At 36.7% G+C, this 14,415-nt stretch overlaps 1 protein-coding gene across 2 annotated transcripts in view; it reads left to right on the forward strand.

Moving 5' to 3' along the window:
- LOC126269625 (aminopeptidase Ey-like) overlaps positions 1-14,415 on the forward strand; it is a 216,498-nt gene that overhangs the window by 87,771 nt on the left and 114,312 nt on the right. For both annotated transcript variants that reach the window (XM_049974006.1, XM_049974007.1), the window contains exon 8: positions 12,383-12,554. In XM_049974006.1, the coding sequence (XP_049829963.1) occupies positions 12,383-12,554 (172 nt within the window). The remainder of the gene's footprint in view (positions 1-12,382; positions 12,555-14,415) is intronic.

Here is a 14,415-nt window from a genome sequence, read left to right on the forward strand (position 1 = left end):
TCCCATAGATCAAACAAACCTGTCACTATATGTGCAGCCCTTCTCTGTATACATTCAAAATCTTATTGCAGTCTCTGGGACATTCTTCCAGGGGTATTAGCCCCCATTAAATCACTATCAACAGTTTCCAATCCAAAATGAGTGGAATACAGATAAATATGAAACCAGTGCAGTGCACAGCTGATGGAAAGGACTAAATGTTCACTCTGAAAATAATTTGTCTGAACACATAAGAGTTTTTTCTGGAGTCAGTGGCGATGCTATGTTTACCCTTTTTTCATATTCCTGTAAGTTTTGCCCCTTCATTGCATGGAAGTCTTCTTCCTTGGTTAATATGTAGCTTTGCAAGCAATTGACTTGAGGGTCAACTTTAACTAGATCAAAGTATGAATGTGCACTGATGACCATATAAATTTGGGTCCTTCCTTTCATGGCTTTATCTTGGGAAATATTATAACAGCTGTGAAATACATAGAAATAGTAAGTAGGACTTGTACATTCTTGATGGATGGCCCCCATAACAACATTGCTACTAAGGCAATCCTTGCAGAAAGGAAAAGGGTGGAATAATTGTTTAGGCAAATATTGGACCATTGCTGGTGTACTAATGATATCAAATAGTGAGCAATTATACCTATATAATCCAAAAAGTGTATTCATTGCCAATAATTGCCATGATAGGCAGTGGAATATTTGCATCAGGCAGTTTAATATTGTAAAAGAAGGTAAGATCACAATAACAGATAATAACCCACTATTAATTGAGAATTAACTGTGGAAGTCTGCACAGAGTGAAGCTCTCTGTTAGTCTTACGAATGACTACCAAACCCATAGGAACAGGAACCTACAGATTGCATGACTTTAAATTCTTGCAACTTGTCTAGTTCTTCCTCACTTAGTTTTGAAGCATGTGTGGAATTACGTGAATGCAAGAAGAAGAAGGAGGAGGAGGTGGAAAAAGTTCAAGTGGAAACTGCCACTCAGATTCTTTGCATATATTTAGATCACAAAAAATGGTAGCTTTGGGTATTAGGATGACATTTTCTTACACCAAAAAACCAATCACTGTAAAGTCAGTTAGGCCAAAAATATTTCCTGCAGCAGAAGAAATATTAAGCAATACACTGTTTTCTATATGTTGCACTCATAGAGAAACTTCCTGTAATAGGTAGCTGTTGACCATTGCAATTGATTAGTTTATATTGTGAGGTTGTTAGGCTTGGTGACCCTAACCCAAAGAATTTATCCAAATCTTTGAAAAACATTGGGGAACTAGTATCCTGTCAGATATTTATGTACTGAGAGTTTGCTAGAAGATCAACCATTAACTTCTAAGGTAAAGCTCATGCGGTGTTCTAAGTAGTTTCAATTAGAATAAACTTTTATTTATTTACATTTTTTGGCTTGTTGTTGTCAAGCTGATGACATTTGCAAATATCATTCATAGGTTGTGTAATAAAATAATATAAACAGCACATATTGTAGTAGTACACATACTCATCTCAATATTCTAAATACATAACATGTTGCAAAAGAGGACATGTAATTTAGAATTCGCTCAGTGAATACAAACACTTATTTATGAGGGCACCTTTTAACAGTTTTGCTTCACATGTTTTTATAGTATTTGGCTTGTTGAACCCTATCTGCCCATTAATAAGTCAGTTATTTTAAATTTTGTCCTCTGCCTAAAGTAGTTACCCTCATATCTAGTGTCATAATTATATGCCTCACTGCACTTATTTACTCTGTTTTTACTATTTGCAAAAAAAATATAATAATTCTGTACAAATATAAGGAATATATTGGACTCTCTGAACCTTAGTCCATGCATTAACCTAATTGCTGTCTTCTGTATTACTAATATTTTGTTCAGCTGCAGGTCACTGCACAGCCCCCACAGTGCAATACTATCAACTAAGAAATGCATAAATTGTTCCATAGTATATAATTTTTAAGATTTGGCTTAGAAATATGTCTGCCAATTACAGTGTTGATGAGTCCACTGTACTTTAAATCTCTGATTTAACCGTGTATGTTATGAAACAATAAAAATTCTGATTCTGTTTCTTACCAGATACTAGTTGATCCCTCGAACAAAAAATCTTGCCCAGTTCTTGGAAAAAGGCATGGGTCACACCTGCCTACAAGAAGGGTATTAGAAGTGATCCACAAAACTGGCATTCAATGTACTTTATATTGATTTGTTGTAGAATCTTAGAACATGTTCTGAGCTGCAACATAATGAGGTATCTTGAACACGAAAACATCCGTCATGTGAAACCCAACATGCACTTTTCTCACATGACATACTGAAAGTTTTTGGTCAAGGCAACCAGGTAGATGCAGTGTTTCTTGATTCCCAAAAATCATTTGACTCAATACTACACCTACACTTATTGTCATAAGTACTATCATATGGGAATCAAGTGAAATTTGTGGCTGGATTGAGGACTTTTTGATAGGGAGGATATAGCATGTTATCCTGGGGGGAGAGTCATTGTCAGATGTAGGGCAGAGAGTCATTGTCAGATGTAGAAGTAACTTTGACTGTGCTGCATTGAAATGTGGTGAGATCCTTGCTGTTCGTGTTGTATATTAATGATCTTGCAGACAAGATTAATAGTAAAATCAGGATTTTTGCAGATGATGCAATTATCTATAACGAAATACTATCTGAGAGAACTGCATAAATATTCACTCAGATCTTGATAAGCTTTCATCATGGTCCAGAGATTGGCAACTTTCTTTAAATGTTCAGAAATGTAAAACTTTGCACTTGACAAAATGAAAAAAAACTTAGTATCCTATGTTTATCATATCAATGAGTCACTGTTGGACAACTAATACAAATACCTGGTTGTAGCACTTTGTAGGGATATGAAATGGAATGCTCACACAGGTTCTGTTGTGGGCAAAGCAGGTTGTAGACTTCAGTTTATTTGTAGAATAATGGGGAAGTGCAATCAGTGCTAGAATACTGCTGAAGTGTTTGGGACCCATACCATATAGGACTAGCAGGGAACATTGAACATATACAGAGAAGGATAGCATGAATGGTTAAAGGTTTGTTTAATCTGTGGGAGAGTGTCACAGAAATACTGGAGGAACTGAACTGGCAGACTCTTTAAGATAGATGTGAACTATCCTGAGAAAGTCAATCAATAAGGTTTCAAGAACTGTCTTTAAATGATTACTCTAGTGATATACTACAAACCCTTACATATTGCTCACATAGGGATCATGAGGATAAAATTAGAATAATTGTTGAATTCACAGAGGCATTCAAACAATCATTCCTCCTGCACTCTGTACGTGAACAGAACAGGAAGAAACCCTAATAAGTGGTACAATGGGACATGCCCTCTGCCATTCACTTCACAGCTATTTACAGAGTATAGATGTATTTGTAGATGTAGATATAAGCTACTGCTGATTTTCTCACATACAGCGTTGATTTGGTTTAGCCAACAAAGATTTATTTCTAGATGGACACCAAGAAATTTAATATTAACTATTTCTATTGATGTATACCATTTACATAGGGTATTTCAACCTCATGAGTGCCAGTTGCTTTATTTGATAGTAGCTGGGATTTACTGGTGTTAATGTTTAGGCCTTGGTGTAGAAAATGTTTGGTTACTTCCATTACATTCTTAGTTGTAGCTAACTATAATACCTCAAAGTCTTTATCATAAAATAAGAGGAAAGTGTCATCAGCATATCTTACTAGATGTGAGTTGAAGGGCTGTGTCATGTCACTGACATAAACCAAGAAGGGTCCAAGGACTGATGCCTGTGCCATCCCGTGGATTACTGCATCACCGGCCGGCCAAGTGGTTCTAGGCGTTCAGTCGCAACTGCGCCGTTGCTATGGTCGCAGGTTCGAATCCTGCCTCGGGCATAGATGTGTATGATATCCTTAGGTTATATAAAAAAACATAGATTCCAAGACTTACCAAGTGGGAAAGCACCGGTAGACAGGCACAATAAATGAAACACACAAACACACACACACAATTTCTAGCTTTCGCAACCGACAGTTGCTTCTTCAGGAAAGAGGAAAGGAGAGGGAAAGATGAAAGGATGTGGGTTTTAAGGGAGAGGGTAAGGAGTCATTCCAATCCCAGGAGTTGAAAGACTTACCTTAGGGGGAAAAAAGGACAGTTCTACACTCGCACACACACACATATCCATCCGCACATACACAGACACAAGCAGACATTTGTAAAGGCACATCCGTCCACATCAAACCCACCAACAAGCAACAGTACCTCCATTATGACAGCTGCCACCCATTCCATATCAAACGGCCCCTCCCTACAGCCTAGGCCTTCGTGGCAAATGAATCTGCTCCAGTCCTGAATCCCTGAACCATTACACCAAGAACCTGAAAACAGCTTTCGCGTCCCGCAGCTACCCTCCCGACCTGGTACAGAAGCAAATAACCAGAGCCACTTCCTCATCTCCTCAAACCCAGAACCTCTCACAGAAGAACCCTATAAGTGCCCCACTTGTGACAGGATACTTCCCGGGACTGGACCAGACTCTGAATGTGGCTCTCCAGCAGGGATACGACTTCCTAAAATCCTGCCCCAAAATGAGATCCATCCTTCATGAAATCCTCCCCACTCCACCAAGAGTGTCTTTCCGCCGTCCACCTAACCTTCATAACCTCTTGGTTCATCCCTATGAAATCCCCAAACCACCTTCCCTACCATCTGACTCCTACCCTTGTAACCTTGTAACCTTATGTTAGTGGACTGTGATGTTTCTGTACCATGGACCTGTTTTCTAAGATTTGAAAGTTCTTATGTTAGTGGACTGTGATGTTTCTGTACCATGGACCTGTTTTCTAAGATTTGAAAGTTCTGCTTTTAAGTCTTTTTTAGCTGTGTCATATTTTTGTTTGAAAATTTTTGCAGGTTGGTTGGAAGTCTGAATTTGTTATTTCATCCATTCTGAGTGTATGCTATCCCTGTCTGCATTTCTTTAATGATGCAGCAAGAATCAAAGTGTCTCAGTAGAATAGTGTAGAACTAATCCCATTTTTCATCTGTTGCTTCAGCACGGTACATTGTATTGCATCTCTCTGCAGCTAGTTTAATTTTAAGAGAGTTAATGTTACTGTTATCCAAGTTCATTTCCTTTCAATAGATTTTGTTATTATTTTAGGAGCCAATTTTGTATGTTCTGCCTGTTGTGCAAGGTGGTCTGGGTAATAAAAATTTGTGTTACTCTATTTAACAGTGTATTCAGCAGTTTTGTTAATTCTCGCGTAATCTATCCTATTAGAACTAGAAGCTGAGATAATGCTGTACATGGAAACTATGTTGCTAAGATCGTACAAAGTTAGTATAAGTTTCATGTTAACTATATTGCTGGAGGATGCATCAGAAGTACAGTGAGGTCTTTGGAACCAGTCTGCCTAATTATGATATTGTAACTGTTGAGAAAATTGATTATATCTGCACAAGGTGGTCTATATGTTCCTATTACTTCATGTTTCACTATATTTGTGTCATGATCTTTTAGATAAATTATAGTATCATTCACTTCTAATGTTCCCTCTTCATTACATTGCTCAATAACTGCAAGTTTCTTTAACTAAATCAGTTCTCTGGCAGCTCAGACCAGAATTCCAGTCCAAGCTGTTGGATATGTGTGTGTGTTTGTGTGTGTGTGTGTTTCTTTTTTTGAAGAAGGCTTTGGCTGAAAACTAAATGTGTAACAAACAGTCTTTTCACTGCGCCTGTCTGCAACTCAGTGTGTGATCTTCACACTGAGTAGCTATCTATCTTTCTCCTTATACTGTCGGTACTGCACATTTAGATGTATCATCTTAAGTGGCATCTGGGCTACTTCTCTCTTTATATGTTTGTGGGAGATGCTGCATTCTCTGAGAGTAGAACCAAAATTATCTTCACTGTCATACTTATCTTCTGTAGGCCTATATGTGATTACATTATGTATTATGCAGACACTGTATTGTAGCAGTTGGCTGTGACCAAGGGCACATGAGAACTTAGACTGCCTGAGAGGAGAGGAGCAATGTGAGGGAATAATTTGGTAGTGGCTACAGCGCAATTGTTTGCTGTGGTTGGCAGTGGTAGTTTAATGCTGACCTCTACTGGTATCTTACGCAGCCATTGTTCAAACCATTCCCCACTGAAAACTGTCACAATATAGTGTCTGCATAGTACACAGGGTTTGCAAACATCTAGTTTGTCTGGTTGATCACTGCTGTAATGTTTACTTTCTCAAAAAATAAATAAATAAATAAATAAAATAAAAAAATAAAAATAATATATATATATATATATATATATATATATATATATATATATATATATATATATATATATATATATATATATATATTATAATTCTAGGGCTATTGGTTCCTTGCTCTGTTGCTGTTGCTGAATTGGGCACAGAGACCTTTTATTTCATTTGTTAACCTTAATTTAGTGTTACTGTCTATATGTAATCCATATTGGATGTGTTAATCCTGGTTCATTTTGTTAACATCTATTAAGTTTACAAAACTGAATTTTTCACATAGTTTTTGTAGTATTGGATTGTGAGTCACTGTTTCCCTATTAATGGAAGGCCACTATGGAAGGTCATATCCCACAGGTACATTTGTTAGGACAAAATTTGTGTGATGTAACTGTGGCAATAACTTCCTGTAACTTTGTAGTGCTGATTTGAGATGTAGCTGTATTCCTGGCTGCCTACTAGCAGCCTGAATCTATACTTCGATTACAATTATTTTGTGACTGATCTTTCCACTGGTTGTGTGGAAGGGCTCAGGCACCATACGGTCATAGTTCTTTCTTGAGCACCACATTCTAGCTGTGCCCATTTTGTAAGTATATGCAGTGCTTTGTGAATAATGTCGTGATGCACGCTGACAACATTACTCCCTGCCACTGTGTTCTGTCAATCACAAAGTAATATTAATTGAAGTATAAGTGCCCTATCTTAGGTCAATAGGGGCATTCCACTATTTTAAAGGAACAGACTTGCCATGAATGAAATTGAAAACAATCAAGGCATAAGGGCAGTGACTGTAAATGGCATTCTGACATTGTTTTCTGAGATCAGCAAAACTGTCATGATAAGAATACCTAATGCAGTAGAAGGTACTGTTCAACTTGGCTTTCAGTGATGGTGGGCCCTGGAGGACAAAAAATCACATTTTGTCATTGACAGATTTGTTACTGAGATCAACAAAACTGCCATGATAGAAAGCCTGATGCTGTAGGGCTTACTGTTCATGTTGACTTGCAGTGGTGGTGAGCTTTGGAACTGTCTGTTGTGCCTGGTTTAACAAAGACACCTACAAAGCATCATGAAGATCCCACTTCATAGGCTTGTGCCAAAGCCAATGTCTAATCTGACAATGAGTCTGGTAATTTGAACATTGTGGATTTCACTTTACTGTCTGAAGCTATATGAGTGACAACACCGCAGATCAATGACTGGTATAGGGCCTATTTGTGTGGTGGAGGGTTGGAGCACTCAAACTGGCAATGGTGGCTTATTCCAATGAGATCAGCAACCCTCACTCTATATGATAGAGCATGGAGTTTGCGATGCTGAAAGAATTCCAACTTTGAAGTCATTACATGTATTATTTTTCCTGCAAAATAAGCAAAATACAGGGCACTGTTTTTTATAAAAGATAATGTACTTGTATCTGGACATGGTTTTAATTTATGCATTACAGGTAATTTCCAGTTACAACTGGGGCAAAACATTCTATTTGGGGAAGATTAATTGAAACACTTAAAGATACTGTTGAAGGTGATGCAAGCAAACTAGAATTTTCCAAATATTTATCAAAAGTCACAAAAGCAGATGGAAAAATTTACTGCAGTACTGCTATTGGCTGGCTACAAATATGTTTTTTGTAGGGTCTCAACATCCTGCTGGTATTCATTTTCCTTTGTGTGCACTTATTGCTGCTACTGATGCTGTTCTTGCAACTACTGCTCTAATTTCTATAATTGCTGTTGAAACTGAGTCAGAAGTTCATCTGTAGTGACAACATTAAGTCCAAAACTTCTCATCACTAATAATGTTGAACTGGGTGAATATCACTGACATGCTCACACTGAAATGTATAGAACTATAGGCCTACATGGTTTTCTGTACAGTAAACAACAAAGACTATTCAGTGCCAAGCAACACTAATTCATGAAAGGATTGTTGATGGCTAGCTGAATAACACAAGGCAATGGCTGATTATTGATGTCCATGTATGTAGAAAAATTCATCTGCTGATAGCTGAAGTGCAATAACTGAAGTCTGTGGAATGACCAAATCAAGTCCACAATGGAAATGTGGGCAGTTACTGCAGTCAGCTTACAATAACTGTTGAACAGGTCCATAATGGGGATGTGGCCAGGTACTGCAACCAGCTTGCAAGATATTTTTAGAGCTATTTAACAGTGGCTGTGGCAGCTCCTATGAAGGTCATAGGCAGGTTGTTTATTTGTGGTTCATTGGTTTTCAGCAGTAGTTTTGACCCCACTGGTGGCATTGCTCTCCTGAACTGATGCGGATTGTAGGCAGTGGCACTCCTATTAGCTTGTTATTAATTCTGCAGTTGCTTTATCATCACTAGATCTGCTGGATACAGCAACTTATTCATGGAGTTTATTTTGGTTAGTGAACAAAATATGTAGTAATAATTCCCCCAGCAATAGAAAGTACAGTTACACACAGCTTTTACTGACAGAGAAGATTTATTATACAGAAAGCCTGTAAGGATTTACTCATTAAATTTGTTAGGATATGCTTCAAACAATAATAGCACATGACTTTCACTGTGATGTAAGGCATTCATGAGTTCCAAAAACTTTAAAAAAAATGTATTGAAGATGACAATAGTCAAGGTCCTTCTTTGTAAGTGAGAATATTCTCCATTGTCCTGTCTCTGGAGCTAAACACTCTTTAGTGACTTCATTATAGATATCTACTCAGTAGTTTCTAGCACCTCCCTTTGTCATTGTGATATAAGGGAGATATCATTAAATTTTTATTTATTTATTCATCTATAAACCAATTTCTTTTTTATGGATGTCGTCATTATACATACATATGTACATTATGTTGTCACATAAGATAATTAAATATAAGCTATATATAATAAATTCATTATATATATATATATATATATATATATATATATATATGTGTGTGTGTGTGTGTGTGTGTGTGTGTGTGTGTGTGTGTGTGTGTGTGTGTGTGTGTGTGTGTCTGTGTGTGTGTAAATAAAATAGAAAGAAACTTCCACATGGGAAAAATATATTAAAAACAAAGATTCCAAGTCTTACCAAGCGGGAAAGCGCCAGTAGATAGGCACAATGAATAAAACACACAAACACACACACAGAATTTTGAGCTTTCGCAAATGGCGGCTGCTTCGTCAGGAAAGAGGTAAGGAAAAGGAAAGATGAAAGGATGTGGGTTTTAAAGGCCTTTAAATATGTCTGCTTGTGTATGTGTATGTATGGATGGATATGTGTGTGTGTGTGTGTGTGTGTGTGTGTGTGTGTGTGTGTGTGTGTGTGTGTGTGTGTGCGTGTGAGTATATACCTATCCTTTTTTCCCCCTAAGGTAAGTCTTTCCGCTCCCGGGATTGGAATGACTCCTTACCCTCTCCTTTAAAACCCACATCCTTTCATCTTTCCTTTTCCTTCCCTCTTTCCTGCTGAAGCAGCCGCCGGTTGCGAAAGCTCGAAATTCTGTGTGTGTGTTTTATTCATTGTGCCTATCTACCGGCGCTTTCCCACTTGGCAAGTCTTGGAATCTTTGTTTTTAATATATTACACACAAAATTTATCACTGAATTACATAATGCAGAAGAACCTGCTTCAATCAAAAGAAATAGATCACAAGACTCCTCTAATACTTGTATGGGAAAATTACAATCTAGAATGTCCACTTCATAACTGATTAACCTAATTATTTATTTATGCCAGTTTTATGCTGCATGAATTCTCTAATCGAGTAAAAATTATTTTTTAATAAATATTCTTAAAGGAATGCTTTACATTTATAGAGTTCCTTTATGTTTTTGATTTCTTTTGGCAATTTATTGTATATTTGACACCTTGGTAAAACATAGTGGTTTGGGTTTCAGTTTCATTCATTCTGTCTTGGTAAAAGCAAGTACTTTTTCTGGTTTGGTGATCATGTATGCAGCTGTTTGATAAGTATTGCTAAACATTTTTGTGAATAAAAACTGTAGTTTGTGAGATATAATCACTTGGGATTGTCAGAATACCCCATTTTTTAAATATCTCACTGCAGTATGCTCTTTTGTGACTCTTGCTCATTATTCTGATAGCTCGTTTTTGCAATCTGAACACATATTTCACATTTTGGGCATTTGCACCCCAGAATGTTATTCCGTAACTTATTATAGAATGTATGTGTGCAAAGTACGTCATTCTCTGGCATGAACTACTGCAAAAAGTGACCAATATTCATAAGGCATAGCATGCTGTGCTATTTTTTTCCCAAGGATCCTAATATGTTCATCCCAGTTTAATTGTTGATCAACATACATACCCAAAAATTTTGTACTGGCTACACACTCTATGGTTTCATTTTGAACTTTAAGTTTTGTCATATTTGGTTTTTTCTGAAGTTTATGTTATTAGTCTTTTCACATTAAGGGTTACTTTGTTGTTATTTGACCAGTTGTGAACTGCCATAACTGCCTTTTCAGCTTTTACATTTAACATTTCTGGTGTCTTGTCTGTAATTATAATATTGCTGTCATCAGCAAATAACACTGTTTCACCTTGTGTTACCCACTGTGGGAAGTTATTAATATAAATAAGAAATAGTACTGGGCCTAACACACTCCCTTGAGGTACTCCAATGTTCAAATATTCTTCATCTGAAAGATGTTTCACTAAATAATTTGAGCTACTTGAAATTTGAGATATCTCCACCCTCTGCACTCCACTAGACACTGAAAGCTTTGGGAAACTATACTGATTCATCACTACTCCAATGCCACCATATATGTCTGAATATTGGAAGAGCTTGGTGCAAAGCACACTTCTAACACTCGGTGGAGACCCAGATTTGCACGGTGTGATTTATCTCAGAGAAAGAGATGAATGGAGCATCAAGAATCCTTATGTCCATAAGGAGATTCTTAAACTATTGTGGTACAATTTGGGAGAGATGGTGGATGCATTTTCTTTTTGAAGCTACAGATAATCTGCAAGGTGCAGCAGAATAATGAACCAATATGCATTATTAGTCCAGAGGTTTTTGCATCACCAGCCAATGCTAGTCAATTGCTGATGTATCAGGGTCACTAGATAAATATCTCCCCTCCCCCCTTCCCCCCCCCCCCCCTTCGCCCCTCACCATATCTCACAAACAAATATCTCAACCATCTACTCTGTCAGTTAGCAGAATCCATCACCTCACATGCTTTACATGCTGCACCACTTACATATATCAATGGACACTACGTCTTATCAGTTCAAGCAATCATTTCCATGCATTGAGCTTCCAATTGCAGTGTTCTTGCACAACAAGTGTTAACCTCCACATCCTATGACCAGAGGTACACATGTGGGGTGGAGGCTTCTGCAACATATACTAGGTATGGCTGCTCATCAGCTGACATCCCGTACTGAAATGGTGAGTGATTTGCTGTACTGTTGCAATCCATGATTATTGACAGGCACCACTGTCATGAAAATGTTGATTTGGCAGATTACTCTGATTGCAGTAATTTTTCCCCAAATGAAGGTAGTCATGGCACACCATTAATTGTGCAGGAGTGAGCTTTTCATTTGCTGCACTATCTTAGAGATGGATTGTACTGGGCATTAAACACTTACAATCTACCAAATGTTCTGATAGTATGTGTCCTGCACATCCTTTTCTGCAGTATCATGCAAAAGCCCTGTAGCAGATCTGCAACATTCCAGTCACATGACAAGCATATATATTCCAGTGACCATGCCAGGAACGTTTTCTCTAATAGACTTCATCAAAAGTGTTTCATGACCTATTCTCAAGTAAGGTTACTCATAGTAATGATGAATTCAAATTGAACAAAACTTGAAATAAAAAATATTAGATAAAATATTTATATTTAACAAGTGAAATTTTATCACAAACTCATTGATTCTACTCCATCTCCGACGACTTCATTGATGACTGCCCATTAAATTAAAACCAACCTTCCTTTCTATTTTCATTATGTAATCTTTAACTGAAATAATCTTTACATGATAGAAACTGCAAAAACAATTAATAACAACAAATTTCTTTCATCTTACTTAATGATAGCTGTAGAAAGAATTTTATGAATTAACTAAAATTATTTTTCAGTGAACAGAACTACAATGATGGTTATTGGCCACTTCATTGTTTGTTCAATATGGCTGATCAGTGGCTGGTTCATCTAACCACACCACATTTCTGGTATGAGACATCCTTTGGGAACAGTCTTACCCAGTATGTGTCAACTGTTGGATTCCTTGAGACACTTAAAGATACAGAGGTATGTAAAATTGCAATATCATAAAAAACTGCATATGTTCATGGGTATTTCAAAAATACAGTTCCTCATTCTCAGTTCTCAGAATGTTAATTCCATTTAAATTTATGTTCATTGTCTACTGTTTTAATAGATTTCCTAAATTGTTTGTCCCTCCAGTTTCTTACAATTATCAACATTTAGTGCACTGAAGACCACAGCACTTCTAAAAATGTCAATTGTGATAATATGGCATGCAATATTTCACAGAACTTTCATTAGCTTTGTATCAAGATTACAGAGGAATTGCTCAGCCAAAAGGAAACTCTTGAGTGACCATTAATGTCTGAAAACAGAAAATGTTTCCCTAAAGGTACCATCCTTCAGAACAAAGACTCAGATATTTTGCTGTATACCAATAAACAGAATAGTTCCAGCGACAATAAAATTTAAAAAAAGAGATATTGATAGTTGGCCCAAAAAACAATTTTAGAAATGATAGCTGTCAGTAGTTTACAAAAGGTCTTTGGAGCTTTGTACTTCCTTGTCTGAATGGACGAACAGATTGCCACAGTGTTATTGGTAATTGCGGTGACAGGTTTCAGAAGGATATTCGGATAACTAGCTACATACCAGTATCCAACATTAGAATTCCATTACTTTCTAAGCTGAGAGATGTTAAAAATGCTCAGTCCACATATAATTTTAGAACAGTGTAATTTCTTATGAGTAAAAGTCCTGAAAAAAAAGTGACTCGATTATGTAACTTGCTTCCATTAACTAAACAATGCTGAAATTTAGTGTTCAAACAACTCACAGAACTATGCCTTTTGTGACCCAAATGGTTAGGTGGAAGGACCTCAAATGAAAGTGTGTTATCTGTTATCCAAAACTTCCCATAAATTGCAAAATGAGGGTCAAGCAGTTCTTAGAGGCCAAAAGATCTTCCAATTTTCTTATAACACTGTAATAGTTTCTCAACAGAAGATCTGAATTGTTTATTCTATCTACATTATTTGCCTTCATGTACTTGATCTCTGTTGAATGGTCTTTTGGTTAACATCATTCCTTGTATAAACATCAAACGTGAATGTTACCATTTACATTATTCACTTTTGTAATAGTTTCTTAAACTGTTGTTCACAAATATTTGCCGCAGGTTATTTAATTTGAAAGTGCAGTCTGGTTCTGTAATCACACACATACAAAAATACACACAAAACATTGATGAATAATTGTATTAGACACAGTTTTCAAGTAAGGTTTTAAAGTGTTTCTTTTCTTTTTTTCTTTTCAATTCATCAAATGACACATTTTTTGGTGGCATATGACTATGATGTCACAGGACAAAATGTTAAGTTCTTTTTTAAGCTTATATTAGCATTAATTCAGATATTTTGGGTGTTACATCTCCCAAAATGCAAAATGCCATATTTCATGTGAATCAGTTTCAAGAGAAATAAAATTCTAATACTGCCACATATATCAGGTATGTTTTTCTTATGGACAGCAGACTGAAAATGGTTGTATATAAGATCATTAATTTGGAACCACCTCAGGTTTTGTAGGTTAAAGCCACATATTCTTCTGGGAATGTAAATTCTACATCTACACCTACATCTACATACATACTATGCAAGCTACCTACAGTGCATGACAGAGGGTACCCTGCATCACCACTAACCACTTCCTTGCCTGTTCCTCTCACAGATAGAGTAACAGAAAAATTATGACTGTCTATATGCATCTGTATGAGTCCTAATTTCATGTATCTTATCTTAATTATCCTTATGCGAAGTGTATGTTCAGGCAGTGGAAACATTCTGCAGCCAGCATCAAATGAAAGTTTTCTAAATTTTCTCAGCAGTATTCCTTAAAAAGAATA

The sequence above is a fragment of the Schistocerca gregaria genome, chromosome 1 (assembly GCF_023897955.1).
Source record: "Schistocerca gregaria isolate iqSchGreg1 chromosome 1, iqSchGreg1.2, whole genome shotgun sequence".
Taxonomy (NCBI): Eukaryota; Metazoa; Arthropoda; class Insecta; order Orthoptera; family Acrididae; genus Schistocerca; species Schistocerca gregaria.